The sequence below is a fragment of the Esox lucius genome, chromosome 25 (assembly GCF_011004845.1).
Source record: "Esox lucius isolate fEsoLuc1 chromosome 25, fEsoLuc1.pri, whole genome shotgun sequence".
Classification (NCBI taxonomy): domain Eukaryota; kingdom Metazoa; phylum Chordata; class Actinopteri; order Esociformes; family Esocidae; genus Esox; species Esox lucius.
The window spans coordinates 6296547-6316416 of NC_047593.1; the positions used below are offsets into that span (position 1 = coordinate 6296547).

The 19870-nt window shown below is 38.4% G+C and overlaps 1 protein-coding gene across 2 annotated transcripts in view; it reads right to left on the reverse strand.

The window, feature by feature from the left end:
• Positions 1–2695: 2695 nt before the first annotated feature.
• Positions 2696–19870, reverse strand: part of LOC105030286 (CD48 antigen-like) — a 49993-nt gene continuing 32818 nt past the window's right edge. The window contains exons 1-4 of one of the 2 annotated variants that reach the window (XM_034291195.1): positions 8267–8542; positions 7629–7904; positions 4993–5063; positions 2696–4508 (exon numbers count right to left, since the gene is read on the reverse strand). In XM_034291195.1, coding sequence (XP_034147086.1) covers positions 4371–4508; positions 4993–5063; positions 7629–7904; positions 8267–8531 — 750 coding nt within the window. In that variant the 5' untranslated portion in view covers positions 8532–8542 and the 3' untranslated portion in view covers positions 2696–4370. Of the gene's footprint in view, positions 4509–4992; positions 5064–7628; positions 7905–8266; positions 8543–19870 lie in introns of those variants that run through there. The other variant, XM_034291194.1, reaches the window with a different exon arrangement.

Consider the following 19870-nt stretch of genomic DNA (forward strand, 5'->3'; position numbering starts at 1 on the left):
CTATGCCAGTGGGGACAAATATGTTTTTTCAAATGCCCATGGTTTTGGAATGGAATGTCTAACAAGCTAATATAGGTGTGACGGTCAGGTGTCGACATATTTTGGCCATATCCTGTACATGCACTGATGGACACAACTACTCACTGATTCTGCTACAACAAATACAGCCTTCAGCCATTTCATTTAATATTACTTAGTTAACATATTGTTTATGATGTGTGCTCTTAGTGAAGAGCTACTAATTCATACAGACCTCTGTATTTCAATGTGTTAGGCTGATATGTGATATGCGTTTACATTTTGCCAGTACTGTACTTTCATTTCAAAACCTCACTTCCCAAGCTCTACCACTCTCTTGCATGACTACACTGGTTGACTCAACAAGGACCTTCTCACGGTCACCATCTGATCCTGCAATAATGCAGGACATATGACATGAACAACTTGATCTAGATTAACGCCTGCAGAACCTGATGTCAATGTTTGATCTATAAGACCTACATTAGGTTGAAATGTCAAATGCAGCTACTTATGTAGGGAACTACAACATTAGCCAACTTTTCAAGAGATCAACTACAGTAATAAGTTAGTTAGTTAGTTAGTTATATCTTCTAATGTCTCATAGCTAGCTAGCTGTACCACTCACTTTGTCTTTGCATAAAAAAAGAATGCCTGTTTGTTTAACTTCAGTTTTTTCTTGGCTGGTGTCATACGGTGCTAGTGAGTAAGGTGAACCTAATGTAATGTAGAGTGTTTGCTAGCTAGCAAGCTAATATATATTTTGCAAATATCATTCATATACAACTCACTCAAAACCTTCCTTTTCGACTTTTTTGGAAAGGAAAGGAAAAGGTCCAGTGTTCTCTTAATTTCTTCCGGAGCTGTATAACGTTAGCCTAACTACACCTTACCGCTTTTAGAAAAATACTCTGATAAGATAAATATCTACCTCATTCATATGTTATGGGAGGTATTTACCTAGGTTAACAAACTTTCATGAGCCAGAGATCACAGTTGCTAGTTGCAACCGTAGCCTCTACTCTATACGGTAACCAGATCAGCAACTACCTCAAAGCAAAGTGCTTGTGTGTGGTCCTGAAGCCAGTCTGATTCGAACTACGCAATTGCTTACCACTGCAACCTTCTAAAGAGGTTGAGCTTTTCTTATAATAAGAGTTGTGTTGATAAAAAGTGGGAGGGACAAAAAGCAAAAGTGGTGGGGACATGTCCCACTCATGTATAATGAAACCTACACCCCTGGTCCTCAGTTATACTAAAGGTCTACTCAGGACTGTCAAGATGCTTAAGGTCTACTGGTGACATCAAGTTAATATACAGGATGAACTTGCAACTCTCTGCTGTCAGTAACAAAGCAGTTAGGCTACATCAACAATTTATCATTACCTGCAATTGTGAAATTGCATTTAAAATGCAGAATTGGCAGTGTAATGTTTTTTTAATAAGGTAATTATTTCCTAGAGGCGAGAGGAACATCAGAAGACATGTATTGATCTTTGACTCATCAAAACGTACTGTGGCGTGAAGGCCATAATCATTCATTGGACACCAAGAACACATAGATGTGTCTCTTTAAAAGCACACAGAACAATGTCCATAATTCACTTTTGCTAATTCAGGAATTTATACTGTGCAGAGAGGTGTAAAATAACCTCTGTGTTGTTGGTAATAAACAAAATCCCACCCATCATCTTATTTCCTACCAAGCTCTATTTTTTTTTGAATTGTTGCTTTCATTATCTTCAAAAGTACGATCATTCATTTAGTTGTTCTTCATCAACCAATAACATAGTGCACTCCAAAAGTATTTTGGAGGTTTTTGGGCTTTGTATTCCAGCACTTTGACTTTGAAATGATATTTTTAAGTGCAGATTGTCAGCTTCCATTTAGCAGCTGGACCTAAAATGAAAGCATGTTTTTGTACATTCTTCCATTTCAGGTTGCCTAAAGGGTTGAAATGCAGAGAATAAAATGTTTCAGTCCAAATACATTTTGAGTTCATTATCATACTAACACAAATCTAATTAGCATCATTTGGTGATAAAGGTTACTGTATTTTGGAAAGATTAGGATATTGTATATGGTTTTCTTAACTACGTTATTCAAATAAACGTACTGTAGACCGATAGTGGGTACCGGCAACAGAGCGAGGTTGTGGTTTCAGCTCTGTTGCATGGTAGAAGGTAGAAGATATAAGCACATCATAATGAGTGAGAACAGTATACTGACCACAGATGGAACGAAGAAGCGTTAACCACACGCTGTCATAGATGGGGACAGAGAGACACACACATTAAAACATGAAAGGGTTTTGGGGGGGGATGGAATCCATTACAGTACATTGACTATGTTCAGTTTGTTTCTTTCCTTTTTTTATGTAAAGCAAGCATGGCCCCATTCTTTCTGTCTGTTTGTGGGTGTTGTCTGTCAGGACTCAAACATACTGAATGAAAGAGCAATTTATTGAATATCTTTTAAATGCAATGCTGTTTACCGTAGCAGAGGATTTCATTGCAGGCATTTAACATCAAGTAAGCTTTGTTGTTAATGTACACAAAACCAATGAACTTACAGACACATTGCCATTTCATTATTTTGTGAATGCAATGTTATAAAATCATTACATGACCTTTAGAATAGCCAACATTTCTTGCTCAAACAAAATGAAAAAACGAATTCTCACTACCAGCATCTCATAAATATTAGCTGCCCATTACTATGGCAAAAAATAACGCTCCGAAAACGTTAAACATGGTGTATTTCCTTCTGACCCGCATGTAACACCACTGTGCAATGAGTATGCAGAGCAGCATACAAGGTGCACTCACGCTCAACATGGTTCCAATCTTTCTGACATGTGTGATTAATTATTGTTGGTCATGAAAGTAAACGTCTCTCCGTTTTATTTTAGCTTGAAACTTGATGACTCACTGTATTTGTTGCACTCTTTGTTCGATTTGTCAGTAGGAGAGCCTGCAGGAGCGAGGAATTATGTTCTAGGAATGAGCTAGCAACATATGGACATGCAATTAATGGTCTATTGGTATAAACTCATCTATGGCAACACTGGCTCAGACCAATGCTCTCTAAAAAGCATAAAAAAGCTATACTGGCGCAAACATGAAAGGACACGTGGGGTAGGTGTTGTGGGAGATGGATGGGTTGGTTGACTAACCCAATTACAGTAAGCCCATTCCGCAAGGTCCTCTGTACTTTTTTATTGTTTAAGGCTAATGAAGATTTTTACCAGACCTGGGAACAAGATTGCTAAAGATCAAACTAAAAGCTCTATTGCTCAGAAATGTTTCAGTGCTTAAATTGATGGCCTTTTTTTTTTAACATAGCTGTTATGGACTAGAATCTGTTACACCTGACCGTATTTAGGGTGAGTACACACTGCCAAGATAAACAATAGCTAAATAAATGTTGCATTATCAGTTCCACACTTTCTTGATCTGTTATAGTGCTGAGTCATGCCTAAGAGCAGCTCTTAACCATTGTATATTGACCATATTGAGATGGTGAGGTGACGGACAGCCCCATCATCTCCCATCATCTCATTTCCTTTCATCCACGAACACATCCCGGACTTGTCATGTGTCTTGTCTCTAAAATTCACTCACCCCAGGTCCCAATTCAGTCATTAATGTGTTTAAATGTTGTTCCTCTGCTCTTCTCATTAATTGGTCATTGTTCCGTGTCGCCGCATGTTTCGTGTCAGAGGTGAGGTTTTTGTTTTAAGTCTTTATTTTTTGATTCAAGTGCTCTGTATTATTTTCTATTAAATTACAACATCGACTGCCACTCTGCCTGCACCTGGTTCCTCCTTTCCACCACAACACCATCGTGACACATATCACACACCCTTTTGCCTTATTTCTTACATATTGCACTGGCCATTTCTGGAAAAATAAATTGCAATGAGACCACAAGTGGTCAAAATGGTGCACCTGTGCGGTCTTATCGCTATTCTTTTTACCGAAATGGTGAGTACTATATATGGGCACACATCTATTTACCAGGCATTCCAAGTTGGGTACAAATGTTTCCCCTTCCCTGCTTTTTTGGTTTGCATCTTTTTATGACCCCAAAGTGGTTTCATATAACACCAATCAGATCTTTCACTGCGGCCATGACGAATCTCTAAATGGCCACAAACTGGCGGCAGGAAGGCAGAAGTTGAACATTGTTTCTTTTTCCTCTGCCACCGGGATCAGGAGAAAGTCTACTGTCAGCCATGCAATAAAAGAAAATTGAGGTGTCAGCTTTCTGCTTGTAATTTCCCATTAAGGCACAGCTATTGAGTTGGATTTCATCAAGACCCTTATTCAGTTAATGACTAACACTTGAAATTATATCATCTGTCGGCTTCTCTGTTTCACCTTTCCTTCATCATCGCTGTCCGCCATGCGATGGAGCTGGAGTTTTTCATATACAGTCACTTCGGTTTCTCTAGGCAGATCGACTTCGGATATATCGATTTGTTTCTCCTAGAGAGGGAGAGGCAAACAAGGGAAGGAAATAAGGGGGGTTGAAAGAGGAGAGAAAAGAAGTAATCCAACAAAAGGAAAGAGATCTGTCCCTGTCGTTATGAGATACTTTGTGTCGGAGGAAGGTTACAGAACACGTGATGCTCTGTTATAGTTTCATTGTTTTGCATTCAATAACGCAACACAAAACACACATCTAGAGCCAATAGTACAGCCAGTGGGAGGAGCCACAATGCCTAGCTTGGAACAACAACTGACTATGCAACTATTTTAAAAGCCAGGAACATCAAAGTTATACACAATTGAGCTATGTGACCTCTCACTGTGTAATCCAACCATACCAATACTTGCAGTGATATTAGGCCAGGTATCAACTGAGATCGCATCACCGTGTAGCCTATAATAAAGACAAGAGTTGTAGCCACAAGGACTCTGAGCTGAGTTTCCTACAGTATGTCTATCAGCCTCTATCATTATTACTAACCTGAATACTGGTTGGTATAATGTAAGATATCTCTGCATACTCAATGTCAGGTTGTTCTCCTTCAGATGGATCTATAAAGAAAGAGTAAAGTAAATATGAGGGTGTGACTAAGTGAGTGTGACTAACTGAAACAGATACACAGACGCTGTCATCTCCAAGACAGGTTCTGCAAAACACTCAGGGAAAATACAATGCTACCAGTCTCTAAGGTGTCATTTGGTTCGGTAAAGGGAGCTACATAAAATAAGCTAGCCATTAACTGAAAGTGTATAAATATATACAGTATATACACTGCTCAAACAAATTAAGGAAACATGTAATCAACACAATATAACACCAAGTGAATTAAACTTCAGGGATATCAGTCTGTCCAGTAAGAAAGCATGAGAGTTTGTGAATCAGTGTCACCTGTTTTGGTGCAAATTAAAGTGACAACAGGTGCAAAGGAGAGGCAACAGCTAGACAACCCCCAAAAAGGGAATGGTTTTGCAGGTGGTGGCCATAAACAATTGCTCTCTTCTGATCCTTCCTGACTGATTCTTCTCTAATTTTGCTAGTGTCCTTGTCACTACTGGTAGCATAAGGCGATACCTGCAGCCCATTCAGGTTGCACAGGCAGTCCAGCTGTTCCAGGATGACACATCCATATGTGCCATCACAGGAAGATTTTCTGTATCTCCCAGTACAGTTTCAAGAGACAGGGCTGTAGAAGGGCATAAACCCAACAGCAGGACCAGTATATTCTCAGTATATGTGTGAGAAGGAAAAGGAGGAGCACTGCCAGAGCCCTACAAAATTTCTGACCTGTCAGAAACAAACTCCACGAAGGCCCGTCGTCCTGTAGTGGCAACAGTGCTCAAAGCCCAGCACCATGCAGCATTCGCCAGAGAACACCAGAATTGGCAGGTCCGCCGTTGGTGCCCCGTTCTCTTCACAGATGAAAGCAGGTTCACACTGAGCGCATGTGACAGACATAAAAGAGTCTGGAGATGTCATGATAAATGTTATGCTGCCTGCAACATCTTCCAGAATGACTGGTTTGGCGGTGTGTCAGTGATGGTCTAGGGAGGCATCACAGACCTCCACATGCTAACCAGCGGTACCCTGACTGCTGTTATGTACCAGGATGAAATCCTCTGACCAATCGTCAGACCTTACACTGGGGCAGTGGATCCTGGGTTCCTCCTGGTGCAGTACAATGCCCGGCCTCATGTGGCCAGAGTGTGAAGGCAGTTCCTGGATGATGAAGGCATCGATGACATTGACTGGCCCTTACGTTCCCCAGACCTTAATCCAATTGAGAACCTCTGGGACTTTATGGATCGGTGCACCCGACACCACCAAGTAGTGCCACAGACTGTCCAGGAGCTCACTGATGCCCTGATCCAGGTCTGGGACAAGATCCCCAGGACACCATCCGCCGTCTCATCAGGAGCATGTCCAGATGTTGTCAGGAGCGCATACAGGCACGTGGGGGCCATGCACACTACTGAGTCACATTATGAGTTGCTGTGATGAAATCCATGCAAGTTGGAACAGCCTGTGATTTCAATTGTTTACTTAGATTTTTGGTGTGAGTTTGAATCCAGCCTGATTTTGGTTTCCATTGACTGTTGCTTCAATTTTGTTCATTTCGTTTGAATTATACAATATACAGTAAAGATTTTGATCTTAAAACATTTCGGTCATCGAGATCTGATGTGTGATTTAAGTGTTCCCTTAATGTTTTGAACAGTTTAAATCCCTGAGCTTACAAGATAAAGAAGAATATTTTTTGTTCTGTTACTTAACAATGCGAGTAAGCATAGAATTTCTACCCGGGTATTCACCGTGTCATCTAGCCATAAAAACCTTTAGGAGCCAGAGAACCTTATCTAGAAAGGTTCTCAGACTGTGTGTGTTTGTCAGACTTTGTTCAACATTTAGAGATGCGTTTCCAAAAGGTCTGTGATCATTTTTGCCTCTATATGGTTAAAATACCTGCCTTGAAAGTGTACGTTTCTCCCCTTCTTTTGACAGATTGCAAGTCCAACCACTACTGAAGCAACCAGAACGCACATTATAGCAATGAGAGACAAATAAGCCCTCTTATTATTAATACCTATATTGAAGAGAAAGAAAATAATTTTAGAATATCATTTTACACTTCCGCAGTACTGTGCAGTCCAGATACCAGTATTTTGTTTTTAAGTTGTTGTTTCCAGCATGGAGTCATAAAATAAAGGTAATCAGGAAGAAGATGCAAGGAAACAAAGCATTCAATGATACAATCTCGTGGACAAAGACAGAATCACAGTGTACAAATAATCAAATGTCAGAATTCACTCTGTACTTTGAGGGCCCGTTGTCCTCAAAGTACAGAGTGAATGTAAAACAAAGGCAGTACGTAGCGCCGATGACTCAGTGAGAGACACTGAGCTTCTAAACAGACAACATCATGATAATAAGCGACAAAGGAGAAACAGAAGGATACACACACATGATTCTTAGGGGAATGGAAACCAGGTGTAAAGAGGAAGACCAGGAGTGGAGGATGAATAGGATATTGGGTTGATGACCAGCAGAGTGCAGGAAAGGGCATTAGGAGTTGGAATTATATGGTTTTCTAAATTAATGTATTTGTACATGACCCATACCTGTCATGTTAGTCACCATGCAGGATTCTGGGACATAAAACATCACATTCTCCTTGGTAACAGGGTTGGCAGCCTCACATATGTAAAACATTCTGTTCTGTTTGTCCACCTCCAGAGGGAGAAAGAGCTTGATGGAAAGGTCAGGGCTGCTGGTCTGGTTGAATATCTCCTCTCCACTGTACCAGGAAAGGGTCACATCTCTGTCATTCTTGAGAGAACACTCCACTGAACAGCTCTGATTATCTGCTGTTGTCAACATGGGCCTGGAAACAGGTTCTGGAGAGGATTAGTTTGGGTTAGAAACAATCCACATGAAAATAGAAGTGTTTAAACCAATATTGCCTCATATAAAAAAAACACATTCAAACACTTTTTTAGGTGCTTTCATGTCTTACGGGTAAAATCAATATTTATGTAAATACACAGATATAGAAGGTGGGATTTTGTACTGTTGTCATCTGAAACATTCAAACTCCAATACAAAATGGAGTATAGAGCCGTGAATTAACTGCATTACCATACAATGAAATATGTAGAGTGTATAATATGACATGAAATTACTAACAGGCGGAAGAGTTTCGAGAAATAGTAGTTCAATAGTGGTAGTGTGAGCAATGAAAGTATTTATTACATCTTACCATACACAGTGAGTTGATATGTTGTCTTGACACCTCTTGACACCTCCACAACATACATTCCTGAATCATTGGTTTTTAGATTTCTGATGGTGAACTGTCCAATCGGTTGGTCCCACTGAATTCTGTCTTTGAAACTGTCTAGATAGGATGAGTCCATGTTTCCTTTAACCACCACAGCTATATGACTACCATTATATAATAAAGAGCCACCTTGCTTTACTGGATTAGAAAATGTGATGGATTCTCCAACAACCTGTGTCAGCATCTCTTCAACAGTCTGGCTGTTAGAGAAGCACAATCCTGCAAGATATCAGTTGATCAGTCTTGTTCATGTAATTGATACAATCACTTCATTGTTTTAAAATTGATTGTTAAAGCTAATTGCACCTACAGTATAAAAACAATAACCAAATTATACATTTGCTAAATGAGGCTTTAGTACCTAGTTATTCTCTGTGGGGATTTTTATATTTTTTAAAGGAATCATAGCATCATTAAGTTATGCGCACAACATCCAATCCATCCCTGAAGCAAGATGATCAATGCCGTTCGATGCCATTTTTCGATGAAATCATACATTAATGTAACATAAATGAGCCTGAATATTAGTGCAGTGGAGGTGGAATGAGCATGAATTAGAGCATAAAGCAGTTTAAAAACCTTACTTCCTCACCTTTCCACATTGTTCTGTTGAAATGTTGTGTGTTTATACTGAAGGTTTGTCATGAAAAGGTAGGTGTTGACAAACTAGCCAACATACTGCTGTTAACCTATGGGGTAGCAACCTTTTATGTTAGCTCCAAAAATGTATCCCAAAAAAAGCAAATGATAGCTATTTGTTCTGTTAGTGAGGTAGAAGTCTTGGCCCATAATTTGACTCCTCTAAAACAGTCCCACCCACTGAATGTCAAATCATATTGTGATTGGTTAATCCTACTGTCTTTCCAAAACGCTGATCTAATACAAATGAATGGCATAAGTCTCCTGAAGCCATAGCTAGGACTAGCTACAATTGAATGGCAAAACCTTGATGGCCTAGACAGATTTTGACTACCCAGAGACACCAAGGAAAATGTTTTTAGACTTTATTTTGACAGTCCCAATTTCCATCTGTACATTTTCTTTAGATTGTAACTCTATCAACAAACTTTAATCAAACTATCAGTTGTTAAACAACTGCTTGCTTTGGTTAAGGTTAGGTTTAAGTATAGAAAAGGTTTTAGGGTAAGGGTTAAGATTAGGTTTGAATATAGAAGGGTTACAACAGGCACATTTTTGGGACCCTCAAAATCAAGTTTTACCAAAAATTCTCAATGGATATAACAAATATTACCAACAAAATGTGTCTTGAGTATATTCAATTTTGGGATAATCAAATTTTAAGTGCAAGCAACACTTATTTTCCTCTCAATAGCTTTCATGTTGGAATGTATGGTTTTACAACCAAGTTGTAATGAGGGTAGAGACCTAAAGTCATCCCCCATAGTTAATAACTAGAACAATCTTGATGTTGATGCATTAAATATGCATGAAAGTTGTGAGTTTGGTTTTGGCTGACCGCCATTATTTGGAATAACATGGACATGCGTCAAAGTTGGAAAAATAAATTGAGACATGATGTTTGTGTTGTCATAACGTAGTTGGGCCATTGCCTGTGGAAATGCACATTTTGATATGCTAATTTGGGTGTTGTTTCACTGAGTAAGACAACTTTAGGTTGTATGTTTTATAATTCCCTGACACAAGCGACCATGTGGCACATTTGTTTTTTTTGATTTTGTTTGTTAATGTTTTTATCATTTTCAAATTAGTTTTTGCTGCATATCCAGTTTGCGACTCTTTACTGAATGAATCTATTTTCTTTATACATGTCCGTTCTGTGTGCTGTTTTCTCTCATGAGTCATTTTGTGACTTTGTGATGTGAAAGCAAGGGGCAATGCATGAAATGATTATCTATGATGAAAAAGACTATAACTGAGAGTTCAACGTGAATTAAATATTTACTTAAAGAGTTACATGAAGAATTGGATTTTCCTGTGTGCATAGTTATAACAGAAAATTGGCATTCTAGTCCTGATGATTCTGCCATGAGATGAAGAAGGCCACCCCCAACCGACGGTAGGAGCTAAGGAAAGCTCCGGTTCTGGACGACATCATGCCATGCTGGTTGGTACCAGGTACACCTCATCTGCTGTCCAGGTAGCTGAGAGAGGAACCTTGGGTCGACGCCACCCACACTACAGGAGGGCTTCGGTGTTTAAAGATTAGGCACAATGAATTGAAGTCACTGAGGGAAAAGTTAGTTTTTCTGGTGCTAGTAACCATCACTTCCGACCCGGCCTGCAGCTACAGAGTTCTTAGATAAAACTGGTCATCTTGGCATTCATGAAGGAGAACACACAGATTCTCCTGACCTGGCTGATAGAGCAGCTAGAATAGAGACAACTAGAGCTGTGTCATGGTAACCTGCATTTGAACTATGAAGGACAACACCTTGGAATATACATCTGACCTTTACATTATTTTGCAATAGTCATAACTGACTGTCTGACATTGAGGAACATTTGTGATGACTTTGGAAGTACATCTAATTGGAACCACTACAGGACTTTGTACCAGTAACAAATTGAAGGATGTATTCAGTGATTGATGTTTACTTAACCACGTGTCAATGCTACATATCCCATACTGTCAGTGTATATGTGTCACCTGAAATTACTTCCTTTGACCAGTGTTTTTAACATAAAAGCTGTACTATGTTACAGTTCTGTGTAATGAAAATGTGTGGACTTGGAGTTAGAATGAAGGTAATGGTCTGGAAGCATGTAAATGAGGATCCAGACATTTCAGATTTGTTCTGTTTTCTAATTATTAGGGTAATAATATCAACATGGTCATGTTGTTAAAGAGTACTGTTTTGTTGCAGTCTACATCCTAATGAGTAAATTATTTAAGGATTGATACCGAGGGTTGATTTGGTATCAAGAGGATGGATTGTTATTGAAATTCTTGAACTAAGGTACATTTGAGAAATGTATTTATTTTCTATTACCTGGTATGTAACTCTGGTCATTGTTTGTGACACACTTCTGCATAATATCAGAGGATTATTAGGTACTCTGACCATCTGCTTAAACCAATAAGGGTCTCTGTTCTTTGTTCCTTAGGAATGTGGCCCTTGGGGGAAGTAGGGGAAATTGGCCTCTTTAGGTAAAGACAACAGTAAACATTATGGCAGAAAGGATAAGGTGGGGGGACAGCCCGCCCTTTGGGTAAAACCTGTGTAACATGAGACAGCTGGGCAGCATCTTACCACAACCCTTTTAACTGTAGTAAATATGGACTGTCCATGTATTTTCCTCAGAGATTACTCAGAGGATCTTTCTGTAACCTTTTGACGCATCCTCTATTTGAAAATAAACTGCTAATTAGGCCAAGATAATGTTGTCTCTGTACTTACTCCTTTAAGAGTTCCTATCAATTGAATTACCATCCCACCATGAAAAGGATCCTACAATCATCCACCACTGTTGTCTTCCCTGGACGTCCAGGCCTTTTTGTGTTGCAGAGCTCACCAGCACATTCTTTTTTTCTCAGAATGTACCAGACTGTTGATTTAGCCACTCTCAATGTTCCTGCTATTTCTCTGTGGGATTTAGTTTTTTTTAAGACTAAGGATGCCCTGTTTCAATTGCATTGAGACCTCTTTTGACCACATGTTGTGGGTTCACAGCAACAGCTTCCAAATGCCAAGGCCACACCTGGAATCAACTCCAGACCTTTTACCTGTTTAATTGATGAATAAATATTGAAGGAATAATCCACACCTGTCCATGAAACAGCTTTTGAGTCAATTGTCAATTGTCCAATTACCTTTGGAAAAGAGGGTTGTACATATTAAAGAGCTGTAATTCCTAAACCCTTCCTCCAGTTTGGATGTGAATACCATCAAATTAAATCTGAGAGACTGCACTTCCCTTAATTCATTATCAGGGTTGGGTAAGTTACTTTTTAAATGTAATCTGTTACAGTTATAAGTTACCTGTCCACATTTGTCATCAGTAACATAACCTTTTTGATTATTCAAACTCAGTAACGTAATCTGATAACTTTGAATTAATTTTAGATTACTTTCATATTAAGAGACATTGGAAAACAAATAGGAATAGCCTATAACCAACTGAACACCTTTTGCGGGATCTATCAATGTTAGAGTTTATATAGCTGGCCAAACGGAATTCACATTTTACCTTATGGGTTGTGACTTTGGAAATGGGTTTAAAAAAAAAGAGTTGCCTAATCTATTAAACACTTCCTGTAAAAGTTCGGTGCATTTGACAAATAAACCTTAAAACCTGAAAAAGATATAACACCAGGCGAATTGCCTATCATTGTTCTTAGAATTATGCGTAGAGTAGATAAGTAAATAAAAAAATGTATGACTCAGCCAATATTATCGAAAAATATACTGTTTTTACCAGCCATCCAACCAAAACCAGAAAAATATTAACTAGCGCTTCCTCCGTCACTGAACTAGTTATGTGTGTCCACCTTTGCGCGCATGATGATCACACACACACAACTGAGGCGCACAATTCATATTTTGGTTCAAATAATTTTATAATATAAAATAATAAACTCAAACATACATGTCATAATTATTTCACGCATATATTATGATTATTTAAGTAATCATAAATGTTTTCAAAAGTATCTGTACTCCGATTACAATATTTAGTTGGTAACGTAAGGGATTACAGTTTAAAATTTTTTTGTAATCTGTTACTCCCCAGACTGTAACGTTAAGATATTTTGGTACAGAGCCAAAAAATTATAATAATATTGTGTCAGTGTCCAATTATTTCCAGACCTACCTGTGTATTGATTGTTATTGTATCAATGTAATTCACTAATGAAAGAAAAAACAAATGTTGTTGTGCCATGAAATGAAAAAAAATATGCATTAAGATTTGGTCAGGATAGACAGAAACTTTAGGCAACATGATGACAATGTTCAGTAGCTTGTAGTAAGCCTGAAATAAAATGGTTTATTGTTTAAAGTATGCATCAGTGCATGCTGTTTGTGGTAATATATGCTATATCACAACCCCTTGGGCAGTAAAAGTGGATGGGTATCCATGATTCTCTCTTCTTTTCACTTGGCAAAAAAGTATGTTATTGTCACCTATATTAATAGTTATTGTATCAATGTCATTCAAGAATGAAAGAAAAACTAGCATTGTTGCCATGAAATAAAATAGCTTTGGCAGTTTAAAGTTCATCTTCAGTCTCGCTAGCAATTGCTCAATTCTTATGATTATTCTTAGGAAGTTAGCAGATACTTGTATGCTTATTACTGGCTAATGAGCTGTTAAAATGGCCAGTGGCAAAAGCCATACGGTTCATAAAGAGGCAGAGATTCAATGGGTGCGATGGGTGTGTGGTGTCAGTTGCCCCCAAAAACGTTTGAAATATTTTTATGTTTAAATGAAGTCTAAAATCTATTATAATATTTTTGTTGTTGACTTGCTATACAGTGGATATAAAAAGTCTACAGACCCCTGTTAAAAGGATAAATCATGTCAGAACATTTTCCACTTTTAATGTGACCTATAAATGTGAACAATTCAATTGAAAAAACAAACTGAAATCACATTCAAACTCATGTTAAATAGAAGTCATTACACACCTGCCATTATTTCAATTGACTCTGATTAATCACAAATAAAGTTCAGCCGTTCAGCATCAGAGGAATCTCATTGTTGAAAGATATTCAGTCAGGAGAAGGGTACAAAATAATTTCCAAATCATTAGATATACCATGGAACACAGTGAAGACAGTCATCATCAAGTGGAGAAAATAACAGAGACATTACCAAGAACTGGACCTCCCTCCAAAATTGATGAAAAGACGAGAAGTAAACTGGTCAGTGAGTCAAGTACTGGCTGTGTGCTACATGTGACAACAATCTCCCAAAGCACACATCCAAATCCACAAAAACATGGCTTCACCAGAAGAAGATTAACGTTTTGGAATGGCCCAACCAGATCCCAGACCTGAATCCAATTGAACATCTGTGTGGTGATCTGAAGAGGGCTGTGCACAGGATATGTCCTGGCAATCTGACAGATTTAAAGTGCTTTTGCAAAAAAGAGTGGGCAAATATTGCCATGTCAAGATATGCCATGCTAATAGACTCCTACCCAAAAAGACAGAGCGCTGCAATAAAATCAAAAGGTGCTTCAACAAAGTATTAGTTTAAGGGTGCGCACAGTTATGCAACCAGGTTATTTTTTATTTTTCCCCCTCAAAGATTTTAGTTTGTTCTTCAATTGAATTGTTCATGTTATAGGTCAAATTAAAGGTGGAAAACGTTCTGACATGATTTATCTTTGTCTCTTTTTTTACATCACAAGAACCTGGCATTTTAACAAGGGTGTGTGGACTTGTTATATTCACTGTAAATTTGTTTAATGATTCTGTAATTAATTATTAGGATCGACCAGTCTGTGACCACGGGATCATAAGATTAAGTCAGCTGAAAATCTGAGCTCTAGTTTAGAATGTAGGTAGCTAGCTAACTTAATTATACAAACGTATGGAACGTAAATATAAGTCTGGCGCTAAAATGTTTTTTTTTTAAGTAATATTTGCCCAAGGCACATTTCTTTAATAAAGTTGTTGAACAGCAGCACAAGAAGAAAATTGAGGATACTATCAACGACAGTGAAAATGACAGTACTATTAGCATGGCAGCGTCAAATGAGAACATGAGGGAAGACGATGAGGATCCAGGTTGGACAGCAGCTAGCAGCAAGGCCCAGGTAGGATAGGTACACTGGACAAATGATGAGCAGGAAGGGAGGAATTAGACTTTATTAATAACAACGGAACGAGTACAAGTAGGCAAAAAAGTACTCTTAAAGCCACATTAGACCCACAGTAACCATATCCTACAGACTCCTTCTTATTCAAAAGTGCAACACTAAACATAGCCACGATCCAAGCTCTGATATAAACTGGCCCTTGTCAACCTGGCCTTTACATTTAGTGATGGTGGCTGCAAATTCAATGCAGGAAATATCGGCAATTCCAGTAGTATGGACAGACAATGGCTTGTTTATTCGCCCAATAGTAATTGTGCATTATGTTTCTGTTGCTAGTTATTTGGAGATAGCCGCAATACCGGTTACGGTGACATTTGGGCAGATCCAAAACTGTGATTTTCTAGCTTTCCCCAGGGAAGGGAAAGAACAGAAAAACACGAGAGGACCCAAACTCATCTGCACAACGAGAAAACATGAATGAAATTCAACACTACTGTTGTTTGCTCCTTGGGGTTTAAGGCCAGGTGGCTCTGTAAAGCACTTTGTGACAACTGCTGTTTTAAAAAGGGCTTTATAAATAAATTTGATTGATTGATGGGAAAATATTGTATCACGCAGGATGAAACAGTTCTGGCAGGGCTCATGAGAGAAGAGAGAGAAAGCTTTAAAAGAAATCGTCAAGTGGTGAAAAGACTGATTGATGAGTGTTTACTTTAAGAGCAGCAAGGACAATCTTTCTGAGGTCATATAGAGTATTATTAGGATTAGGAGCAACCAGCGTGAATAAGGGGAACTTTATGCAATTACTGAAATGTTTTGCCAGGCATGACAACAGCACAGCATATTAGTCGCACAAACACCAGTGGTCCAAAATATACAGCTCCGGAAATAATTAAGACACCACTGCACCTTTTTCTTTCCTTTCCAAAAAAGTTCAAAAGGAAGGCTTTGAGTGAGGAACAAAAGGGTTAAAATTAAGGGACCACTGCAAATTGAAAGCTTCTGTTCCTCACCAAAACCTTCCTTTTCAACTTTTTTGGAAAGGAAAAAGGTGCAGTGGTCTCTTAATTTACCATGAATACAAATGTACCCTTTTAACCAAATTGGCTGTTTTAACAATCTCCAACCCCATTTCCAAAAAAGTTGGGACGCTGTGTAAAATGTAAATAAAAGCAGGACGCAATAATGTGAAAATCATCAGGGTTGTAGTTAAAGTACCTAATGTTTGTGTGGAAACTATATTCTCTACTTTGAAAAGAACGCTTCATAATTCATCATTACTTTAAATGTGCCCCTACACTTTACACAACTTTAGTTTACTATTAGGAGAATATTGAAATCTCTTTGTAGCATAGAAACGGTTAAAGCGAGATTGTCCAACAAATATACCTACATTTACAAATACCTCTGTGGCATTGATGTAGTGTGGAAAGGGGAGAATTGCACTCTCCCAATATAACTTTATAACTTTACTTACATTTTACAAAAACTTGCTTCTCAATACATACATTTTGAAATAATAACAGTCTATGACAAAATGTATGTCCTTCTTACACTTGAGTCTAATATATGTGTATTCTGCGGAAGAACATACCAATGCTATTTACTGTATTTTTGTTTAGGCAGTATTGGTAGACAAACTAGCCTTCAGAAGTAGACAATAATAGTGTACATACCGACAATAAATACAGTCATCAATGAAAGTCTTTCCTTTTGACTAAACTCCATTATGGACTAATCCTTTCACTGTTGTATTAACCACCAGCAGTTGTTTGAAAGTGGGAGTGGGTGTGGTTTACTGGCCTTTAAAGAAGAGATAGGATCAAGACCGATTTAGTTGATTGGCTCAGGGCTATGAAAGTAAATTACGTTATACAACAATTTTGTTGAATACTTTTTTGCCAAAAATGATTTCTAGAGTGCACATTATTTTCTGATGTACATGGATCCCAAATGACAGCACTGAGCCACCGTCTTTAGAAACATTAGCTTAATTGTGTAACACAGGCTAAAATCTAATTTGATCAAAATCTAAAACAATGCATTATATAATGTACATAATGTTTCAATTCAATGCTTAGTGATGACACTGTCAGACTAGTTAAGGTGTTTTGTGTACCAACAATCAGTATATACAAAATGTGGGTGTCATGAAAACTTGCATGATTTTCTAAATTTTATTCAAAGGTTAGCTAGCAACTGAGCCAGTCATAGCTTGTAAAAAGATACAAAGTTTTGACAAAGATACAAAACTTATAACATGTTTTTTTTGTGCAGAAAGATAGAATCCATCATGATACGTTGAGCATGTTATTTAGTTTCCTTACATTTCCTTACCTTATATAAAGCAACCACAGTCCCATTCTTTTACTAATTTCATTTATTGATGTTGTTTTGAGTCAAATATGGTGATAGAAAGAGACCTGCAATTTTGAAGAAATGTATTGAAGATATTTTTAACAATGTGCTGTTTACTGTAGCAGATGCTTTTTATTCCAGGCATTTGACATGAAGTAAGCTTTGTTGACAATGTACACAAAATGAAATGGTTACATTACCTACAGAATAATCAACATTTCTTGCTTGAACAAAATGTCTGCAACGTAACAAAATGTGGGAAAGGATGAGGGTTCTGTGCTGTATATCTAGGACTTTAAAGTAAATTTCCCTTACAAAACATAAAACACTTAAACACAAAACAGAATTATCAGGATTGGCACCATTTCATTGTAAGGAAATATTACGAAAATGTTTCAAATTTGACAAACAGATTAATTCTGTTTTCAAAGGAACCTTTTATCATCATTTTAAATCCTTCCTCGCTCAAGGAATTGGAGATTGTTATACATGCACCTACAGTGGGGAGAACAAGTATTTGATACACTGCCGATTTTGCAGGTTTTCCTACTTACAAAGCATGTAGAGGTCTGTAATTTTTATCATAGGTACACTTCAACTGTGAGAGACGGAATATAAAACAAAAATCCAGAAAATCACATTGTATGATTTTTAAATAATTAGCCCACAACTACACGGCAGGACCTGGTCAATGACCTGAAGAGAGCTGAGACCACAGTCTCAAAGAAAACCATTAGTAACACATTATGCTATCATGGGTTAAAATCCTGCTGCACACGTAAGGTCCCCTTGCTCTAGCTAGGGCATGTCCAGACCTGTCTGAAGTTTGCCAATGACCATCTGGATGATCCAGAGGAGGAATGGGAGAAGGTCATGTGGACTGATGGTCTAAACTCCACTCGCCGTGTTTGTAGGAAGAAGAAGAATGAGTACAACCACAAGAACACCATCCCAACCGTGAAGCATGGAGGTGGAAACATCATTCTTTGGGGATGCTTTTCTGCAAAGGGCACAGGACGACTGAACCGTATTGAGGTGATGATGGATGGGGCCATGTATCGCGGGATCTTGGCCAACAACCTCCTTCCTTCAGTAAGAGCATTGAAGATGGGTCGTGGCTGGGTCTTTCAGCATGACAACGACCAGAAACACACAGCCAGGGCAACTAAGGAGTGGCTCCATAAGAAGCATCTCAAGGTCCTGGAGTGGCATAGCCAGTTTCCAGACCTGAACCCAATTGAAAATCTTTGGAGGGAGCTGAAAGTCCGTATTGCCCAGCGACAGCCCTGAAACCTGAAGGATCTGGAGAAGGTCTGTATGGAGGAGTGGGCCAAAATCCCTGCTGCAGTGTGTGCATATCTGGTCGAGAACTACAGGAAACGCATGATCTCTGTAATTGCAAACAAAAGTTTCTCTACCAAATATTAAGTTCTGCTTTTCTGATATATCAAATACTTATGTCATGCAATAAAATGCTAATTAATTACTTAAAAATCATACAATGTGATTTTCTGGATTTTTTTTTAAAATTCCGTCACTCACAGTTGAAGAGTCCCTATGATAAAAAATCACAGACCTCTACATGCTTTGTAAGTAGGAAAACCTGCAAAATCGGCAGTGTATCAAATACTTGTTCTCCCCACTGTATATGGTCACAAGCTTTATGTAGTCACATTATCCTAAATTAAACATATTTAGGGAAATTCATATGGCTGAGGTAACCGGGGGACTAAGTACATGGAGTGTTTTCATTTCTAACGGGCAAAACAAATATTAATATAAATACTCTGATACAGGAAGTGGGATTTTGTACTGTTGACTTACATTTACACTCACCAGCCACTTCATTAGGTACACCTTTTCCACTGCTTGTTAACGCAAATATCTAATCAGCCAATCACGTGGCATCAAAACAAAGCACTTAGGCATGTAGACATGGTTTGAACTTCATCCGATCGTCTTGACCAAGCTTCAGAATGGGGAAGAAAGGTGATTTAAGTGACTTTGACATAGTTGCTGGTGTCAGACGGGCTGGTTTGAGTATTTCAGAAAGTGTTGATTTCCTGGGATTTTCCTGCACAACCATCTCTAGGGTTTACAGAGAATAATCAGAAAATTAGAAAACAGGTGAAAATAGGTGAAAATCCCTTGTTGATGGCAGATGTCAGAGGAGAATGGACAGACTGGTTCAAACTGATAGAAAGGAAACAGTAACTCAAATAACCACTTGTTAAAACCAAGGTATACAGAAGAGCATCTTTGAATGCACAACATGCTGAACCTTGATGCAGATGGGCTACAGAAGCAGAAGACCACACTGGGTACCACTTCTGTCAGCTAAGAACAGGAAACCGAGGCCACAATTTGCATGGGCCCACCAACACTGGAAAACAGAAGTTTGGAAAAACATTGCCTGG